The sequence below is a fragment of the Vidua chalybeata genome, chromosome 4, assembly GCF_026979565.1.
Source record: "Vidua chalybeata isolate OUT-0048 chromosome 4, bVidCha1 merged haplotype, whole genome shotgun sequence".
NCBI classification, from domain to species: domain Eukaryota; kingdom Metazoa; phylum Chordata; class Aves; order Passeriformes; family Viduidae; genus Vidua; species Vidua chalybeata.
In genome coordinates this window covers 49834377-49842905 of record NC_071533.1, presented here as the reverse complement: position 1 = coordinate 49842905, position 8529 = coordinate 49834377, and the positions used below count along the sequence as shown (strand labels likewise).

Sequence of the window (8529 nt, the reverse complement as noted above, 5' to 3'; positions counted from 1 at the left end):
CAGCACAAGAATGTATTTGAACAATTTATTCTGATGTTCCTACTAGGAGAAGACCAATGTAATATCCCAACTAGGAATTCCTTGAAAAAAAAAAAAAGGCAACATGAGGAATGACCTGCATTTGCTGGTCAATTTGAATGCCTCTTCAGTGAAGTCAGTCTGCCATGCAGGAGAGTGCAGAAGGACATCTAGGGCCACCCCTAACCCAGCACTCTCAGGCAGAGAGTTTGCTTTTGGTGCAAGATCACTCTGAGCATAGCTTAGAGTAGAGCTGCTTGCCCAACAGGTGGTGTTTCAATGTGTTTCAGATCCATGTGTCCATCCATGTACCGCTGCGGAAGTAATGTCGGGAAAGAAGCATTAGCAGAGTTGAAGAAAAGTGAGGTTAGCAATCAACAGCTGTTGGCAATGTGGTCATGGGCTGTGCTCTATCCTCTGCTTGCAGAAGTGTTCTCATGGGCTCCATCAGCGCCAGCCGTTTGCAGATGTGAAGCAGGAGTCTGCTTCTGCCTCCCACCCACTCTCCCAAAAAGCAAACCCAGAAGCATAGCAGACATAAATAGGTACTTCTGACATGTGATTCCCTTTGTCTGTTCCAGACATTGGTAAGGTGAACCATGCCCCAGAAAAACATGTTGCTCAGTCTCAACTGTAAAAGGAGTTTAAACAACTTGCTCAGCCATAGGTGTCCATACTGTGACATCTGAAGGTGGGGAGATTCATTCCACCCTTGTCTACAGACACTGTCACAGACCACAGCACAGCTTCTGTGACCCTCCCTGCCTTTTCTGACATGGGTCTGGTGAGTCCTGACACAGCTGCTGCTGCTGTGGTGTCTCTATGTCACAGCAGAATGGGTGAAGCTGTGTGTTCCCCGGGATCTGTGTCTCAAAGGTGGATGAGTCCAACTCAGATGACAGCTTTTTCACATTTCCATGACATTTTAAATACCTGAGTATCTCTGAGGTTTTTGCTCCTCCATTGAATTGCGTTGAAATTTGCCAACTCATGAACAAGTTATTGCAGAGAAGACAAGCAGAAAGCAACCACATCAGCCTTGTTTTCTTAGGAAATGAGTGGAGTAGAGTGATCACCTTATTTTTGTGCTTAGTCTGATCCCTAGGGATAAATCTTTCCAAACACCATATTCCACAACATAATACACAATCGAGACACTGCTATTGAAACTGTGAGCACACATGTAACAGATTTCTACTTGCATTTACACCTTATTTTATATTACAATGCCATCAAGAGGGATGGAGGCACTTGTCACAGCTATTGTTTGTCTTCCTGAAGTTAATTGCACTTTAAAGTTTCTTTTTCCCCCACCAGAAGCAGAAATATAACTGCAAGGAATGACTGTGCAAGAAAGCAGCATAAAGGTATGATCATGTATATTTGATGTAGGATCAAATGAAACAGAGGAATTAGAGACAAAGATAAGTATATGGGCCTAAATCTTTGGAGTTCAACTTCTGCATCAAGATCAAGACAGGGATATTCTGCCCTGTAGATTTGAGGCATTTAATCTCACAGCAGCCACTTCAGAGCTTTCCTGTTGTGTGGGGCATAAAGTCAGTTGTGATGACGTGATGTGAGATTTAGGATTTCTTGAGACAGGGACATAGGTGGGGTGTGAGGCATGTGCAGTGTGAAGGCACAGCCTGATGCTAATACAATGGGTGAGCCCTCCCTCTTTAGCTATCTTCCCTCATAAAAGAGTCCCTGTTAACTTAGCAGCTGGAATTACATCCAGAGAGAAACCCAGAATGCATTTTAACACTGAATTAACAGTGAAATTTGTCGGCTCTTGGATTTTTAGCAGATGTGTTATAAGTCTAACCATTTAAATGAAGAATTGTTCACCAGTTACTCATTAAGTATCATTTAAAATCTTTCACAATGTGGTGCGCAGTGTTTGGGCAATCACCCAGCTTGTCCCTCTGTCCTGAAGGGAATGGAAATTATTAAACTCGGCACAGGTTTAGTGAGCTGCAGCATGGAGAGAAGTTCTGGCTCATCTACTCTGCAAACAACCGCATGAGACTGCAGTTTTACTTTTTGATGTGGTCTCATTACAGAAGAGTATGCCAGCTGCCTTATCAAAATGAAATACTATTCCTTTTACCTGGCTAAGCACTTGGTAATTTTACTTGAGGTTCTGGGGGAGGAGAGTTGAGACTGCTGCAGTGGGCGTAATACCCACAATTCAAGCAATAATTTAGTCCACAGTACCTTTATGGAGGAGCTGAGGTCTCGCCCTGGTGTCCTTATCCCCTTCATGGAGAAGAAAAGGAGGACAAGGACAAGACCTAGATCCAGAAAGGACTAGGTCTTGTCCTCTGAGATCCACACACATAAGAAACTGCAGTGAAATAGGGAGGCCTCTGCTGCCTGTGTGCCAATGTTTGCTATATAAAATCTTTGGAGAGATTAGGGTGTGCTCCTGTTCTTTTATCAGAAGGCTGTAATGAGAGAAGGGGCAGCTCTCAGATGCAGAGTCCCTCCTTTGATAGCAGATGAACTTCCCTCTCCCTTACTGCATGCATCTGTAGATCACTGTGCTGAGCTGCTGCTAGGATGTGGGGATGGTTTTTATTGTAAGTATGCCTAGTATGCACTTATAAATTATATTTATTTTGTCAACTTTCTTATCTACACCAAAAGTTACTAACAGCAGTCACAGGGCTCTGGCTACTGAACACCTTCCCTGTTCTGTGGTCTCCAGCATATCCTCCTAGTGCAAATAGTATTCTTCCACTTTAACATTCACTAGTCCTTACATCAAACATCTCCTGGAGTCTTTCCTGGATGATGATTTCAGAACAAAAAGTATTTCACTGAAAAGTTTATCACTGGCATTCTCAGCATTTGTCAACCGTCCTTCAGAGATAAATAGAGATAAATGCCATTGGAAATGGTGAGATGACTCTGGGTTCAAAGTGATGAAAAATCCTCAGTTTGACATAAATTAAAGTGACCTGGAAGTTTCTGACTTAGCCTGATCAATTGCAAGTGTACATCTCCAAGTCTGAAGATAAGACTCTTGACTGTGTAATCTTACTCCTCTTTTGAATTTTAAGTGCTGGTTCTTACCTAGGATGAGAAGACATACCATCATATAAATGACTTGACAGCTCTGTGAAAGTCTGAGTTCTGCACTAACAGATATCTGGCTGCTGGGTTCTTTTATCTCCCACTTAACGGAGATAATAGATCCTATTCAGTGGGAGCCATTTAAAAAGGAGTTAAGGTCTTTTTTATCCTATACCACAGTACAGAAATATGGCCCCCCAAAATAGAGACAGATAATTCGATTAGAGGATGTGTGAAAGCTTTAGCTTTGCCAGGGAGCTAATTCCCTTAAAGGATACAATCTGTACTGGATTAGAGGCAGAGTTTACTGTGGAGTAAACTGCATGGTTACAAACCTCTGGGTGAATGCTCTTGCTCTTTGATGAAGTGTGAAGTCATTTGCACCTTTTTGCCATATGTTTTGCTGAGTATGAGTGTGTATGCATGGGTAGTTACCGTGAAATAAATGACATGCTGTAAAGTCACACTGTCAATTAAATTTATTTATGTGCCTGTGCTTTTAGCCAGAGGAACACCCTGTTTCTGGGTGGTGGGTGAGGAGCAGTTTGAGGAAGATGCACTGTCAAAACAAAGCTGCCTCTGTGCACATGTAGTAGGAAAATCAAGTGTTTTTGAAACATTATGGTCACAAATCATGTGCCTACAAGCACATGATCTTGGCTGTCTCAGTCTGACTCAAAGGTAGCACACTGGGTCAGCCCAGGAGAACTGCAAAGGGAAGAGACTGCTGGCAGAAATGGGAGACCGAGTGTTCGAGATGATATCTTCAATTCAGGTGCCAATTAAAATGGATGGTCACCCAGAGCCCTTCTTCAGGGTTTGTAGACACAAAAAGAACAATAAAAATATTATTACTGGCTTCTGCAGGACAAGGTGGGGAAATTTTGTGAAGAAAAAAAAAGAAAAAAATCTGGACTTGCATCAGTGCTTAGAGTATGGTTAGAGGTGTAATGGCAGGCATGCTCCTGAATCTTTGGCCCAGGAAGCCTTCATTTGTTTTCGGCACTCACACTGGGCTTGGCTGCACTCTGCCTGTGGGAGTATTACCATGTGTTGCATCACTGGATTTTTCAGCTTAATTTTGCTGCTTAGTTTTCCTCCAGGAGTCTTCAGAGGTCTTTATTTTTCCCATCTCCCTGATGGAAAGGAGATAGGTAGTGACACTTCCACTCAGGTTAGGATGAGCAAATCCAGTAATGGGGAAGTGCTCCAGGGGCTGGGGAAGGCTGGGAAGCTTTTCCTGGCTTGTGAGAGCTGCTGGCAGCTCCTGATGCACCACTGCCCTCGCCCAGCTTTTGCAGCCACTGTCACAGAAAACTAAGTAAATGGATTGTGGGTTTGGGCTTTTTTAAGCTACCTTTTTCGAGTGACATTAAGTACAGAGGTTAGTGGTGGGTGTTAAAATACTCTCCTGGTTCTGGAGCTTTTTCACAGGGGCTCAGATAAGGTGGGGGAGTTTCTTGTGTTCGGTGCCGATTGGTGAATAAACTCAAGTATGCTATGTGGCTTAACCACAGGGAGCTGTTTTCTTTCTCTGCCGGAAACACCTGCCAAAAAAGCTGTGTTCACTTGGGCTGTATAAAGAAAAGCCCCAAATGAAACTTCCAGCCTTATAGCAACAGGTCAGGAGGTGATACTCCCAGTACACTGGTTTAAGTTCAAAGCATCTCACTGTGCCAACTGGATATGAAAAAAATTATGGTTGTTAATTAAAACAGAATATCAATACAAAGGAACTAACGATGCTTTCCCTCTCATAATTACCAAAGAAATGCCTTTTGCTCTTATTGAATTGGCTAAATTACAAGAAACACTCAGAAAGAGTCTGAAACTAAATACGTGTGGAGAGTGATTAATGCTAACAGAAACAGAAGCTGAGGGCAACTGGGGACCTGGGGTTTTCTTAATGACAGGGAGTAAGAGCTCCCTGGTCCCTCACCCAAAGAGCCACCTATTGGGCTGTGGGGTTGAGTTCCCCTGGAGACAGGTGATCCAATTGCTGCAGTAACTTCTATGGATCAGTTGACTGAAAGTGTCCAAAAGGCTGCCAGCCCTCAGGTAATGCATCAACGCATACTGGAACCTGATCAAGGCTCCCTGATGACCGTGTCGGAGGATTCAGATTCACATTCATGAATATGAGCAAGATGACTGGGACTATAGCTTGTAGTAAAGCTGTAGAAAGGGAGCTACCTTGTGTGCCAGGGAATTAACAGATGTTGTCTACTATCACAGCTGTTTCTGCAGAGTGAGCTTCCTCTAACTAAAGATCCTCTTGTAAACTAGCTGCAGGACTGCAGTGCAGTATGACGCTGGCTGTTTTCTGAACATCCAGTTATCACTTTGTTCAGTTGTGTCCTGAAAACACTGATGCAAAGCACTACACAGGATTCCATTTCTTCAAACACACTTATGTATGAAAGTGACACTCAACCTTGTTATGATCATGCTTCTCAGGCACTAGTCATTTAATCTGTGTTAAAAGTCATAAATTACTAGTGCATCAATTACAGAATGAGTGTTATTTATGTTAGCTATCTCTTTATGTCTTCTGCCACTTTTGAACTGAGCAGGGCCAACTTTGATGTGTCAGCCAGGCTTCAATTAAAGGCCACTTTTGAACAGTATCCAGGTTTGATACATCCTTTCAAGACGGATCAGTGAAGGATACTAGGAATTTTCAAGGGGAAGGCTTCTGTAGGTAAGGAGACTGAGACTCCATCAGCGACAGGTAAGGTTGGATGCAGCTGTGATGGAACTGCAATTTGGACAATGGAGTAACTTCACTGCTGGTGTCACATTATCACCAGCTGTCAGTTAGCTTTACTTCTCATCACGCTAGACAGTAAAAAGAGTGCAGGCTTGTATCAAGTTACATTGTCACCACTGCAAGGAATGGCCTTTGACCAGGGTGTAAAAAAAACCAAACAACCTCCAAAAGTTCTTGAAAGAAAACACCATTTAATGTAAGATTACACAAGGTCAAAGTGCAGTTAGAACAAACATGCTGAATACCATGTGCCCCACAAGTCCCAGTTTTAAACCCATGACACTTCATTCTCAAAACCATGACAGGTACAATGTCACCTTCCACTTTTTCCTCCCCTTCTCTCTAGCTTTACAGAGCACTGAAAATTTAGCCTGTATAAAGTATAAAAATTGTGCATTGCAGAAGATACCTTCTACTATGAAAGTGCAAGAGATAGACAGAAGTATGTCTTTCTCAGAATCTTCACCACCACCTTGCCATTCTATTGTATTCCATTCTATTCTAATCTTGCCCAACTTTGTGGGGATACCCATGAGATTCTCCTGTTAGGGTTCCCCAACCAAAAGGAATGCACTGCATACTGGTTTGGAGGAAGTCCAGCGAATCTAAGACCACAGTGGAAGACAGTGAGGAACTCCCTCTTTGTCACAGCCATACTATTAGAGTGCACAAAGAGAGGGCCCTCTCCTCGTGGCCGTGCTGCCACGTAGATACGGAGAGCTTCAACAGGACATACCCACATCTCTTTACGTAGTCTCAGTTGGATCAAACACCTCTGTTGGCCCACATAAGATGGATGCAGAGAAAGGGTTGCATGTCCTTCTGTCAGCTGGAGGTCACTCAAGTTCAGGAGTCCTGGCTGTGCTATATTTTGGTGATTTGCCACCATCTGTTCTATATGGAGCACACCAAAAAAAGCTACAGTAAAAATAGCACGGAACAACATACACTCATAAGGAGAGCTACACACAGACTCCAGAGTTCCCAGGAGAGATCTTAACACTTCAATTGTTACAGGAGAGTATTCATCATTTGAACGGCTAATCCTCTGTTTCACCCTTGACATCATGTAACAGACAAGAGGATCTGGAAGAGGATCGGGATGATCTACCATTCTGGAGATGAAGGACAATCCTTCCATATACATTATTATTTTCGTGGGAGGCAGGTCCTGGGACTCCATGGTGACCAGAAAGTCTCTAATTTGTTCAATTGGAATTGGCCAGACTGCAGACAGAGCCATGCCTTCTCTAAAGGAAAGAAAGTTTTTCAGGCCTTCATGGTAGACTTGCCATAAGTGTCTCTCTCTTGAGTCCTCCAGTAACAGCAGAGCCTTCAGGGGCCAAGGGCCCAAGGAATGCTTCTCAGGAACCTGGCTGAGCTTATCTGCTGAAAGAAAACAATGTTAGTAATGGCAAGCAAAAGCAGATAGAATTTCCCTCCCTTTCAACACGCTTCAGCCTTTACTTGAACTTTTCAGAAAAAAACCCTGTCCCATGCATTCTTATGACTCTCATCTGCAGAGTTTCCAACAGCCAGAACACAGGAGGAGAATTACGCTCTCAAAACCCATAACCCCCCATCTATTTGTCTCTTTAAAGCAACATCTCAAGCCTAGTGACAGATCTGACACCCTATTGCAAGGTTTCTGTGACCTCGGACCTCCCGCAGTGGGCACGAGTGGTCGGGAGTGACAAAGGCACCACAAAGTAACAATATATTCAGGAGCGCACAGAGATCTCAGAAGTCTTCCAAGAGTGGGGTCAGACCCCATGGAAGAACCCGGCAGGACTGTACCCACCTCCCCCACCACTCAGCTGACTGCCCCTCCTTGCCCCACCAAGGGCACAGTTACCAGCTCCTTCCTCGCTGTCAGCCTCCAGTCCACTGGTACCACACGATCCGGTGCAGTCACCCGGACAACACGGCAGCCACCCCATGCCGGGCTCCCGCCGCAGCAGCGCCAGCAACGACCAGAAGGGTGAAGGGGCAGCAGGCAGCTCAGCTGTTCTCTGCATCACCAACAAAACAGCAGCCACACCGTGAGAAGCACGAAACAGCAACTCTTCGATGGTGCTACCGTGCTGCCCTTTTATACCCTGGCCCTCCTATCCAAATTGGAACGCCCCCTTACGTGTCCTTCTGCGGCTCAATCCGAGCCTGTGCCTGAGGCTCCAAGCGGGGGTCCCCCCATCCTGCCTCCTCTGCCCACGGACCTGCGGGGGAGTTCCCTGAAAGGCGAGACTTCCAGTACCTGGGAACTGCTTAAGCGGCCCATTATCGCCTCCATTGTGCTGCAGCTGAGGGCTAAGGAAGGAGCAGAGAATGTGTCCGCGGGTGGCTCAATCTGTTTGCCTCTGCCGCAAACCTGTGCCATTTTGTTACTAAAAGGGCAGAGACGGCAGCAAGCGGAGTTACAAACGCAGTACAGGTCCCTATGACGGCCAGGAGTCATACTCAAATCTTGAGGGGGTGGAAGCTCCTAGGGAAGGCGGCCGCCGGGATCCCTGTACAGCTTTCTTCAAGGGGAGACCAAAAGCTCAAGTTGTCGGCTGAGCAGCCTGGTAGCTTTGTTTTTTTCTTAGGATTTTTCTGGGATGGCTACTGTGGAAAGGCAGCTGTCTTGTTGAACTGTGCAAAAGCATCTCAGTGCACAGCCT

The 8529-nt window shown here is 45.0% G+C and overlaps 1 protein-coding gene across 2 annotated transcripts; it reads right to left on the bottom strand.

Moving 5' to 3' along the window:
* Positions 1–6104: 6104 nt before the first annotated feature.
* On the bottom strand, positions 6105–7916 carry LOC128787294 (uncharacterized). 2 transcript variants are annotated; one of them, XM_053941335.1, is made up of 2 exons: positions 7725–7916; positions 6105–7258 (listed from the first exon to the last, which is right to left on the bottom strand). In XM_053941335.1, the coding sequence occupies exons 1-2, from the start codon at positions 7885–7887 to the stop codon at positions 6366–6368; spliced, it is 1056 nt and encodes a 351-aa protein (XP_053797310.1). In that variant the 5' UTR covers positions 7888–7916; the 3' UTR covers positions 6105–6365. The 2 variants fall into 2 exon arrangements, with proteins under 2 accessions (XP_053797310.1, XP_053797311.1); XM_053941336.1 differs by having other exon boundaries at positions 6105–7255.
* Positions 7917–8529: the final 613 nt, after the last annotated feature.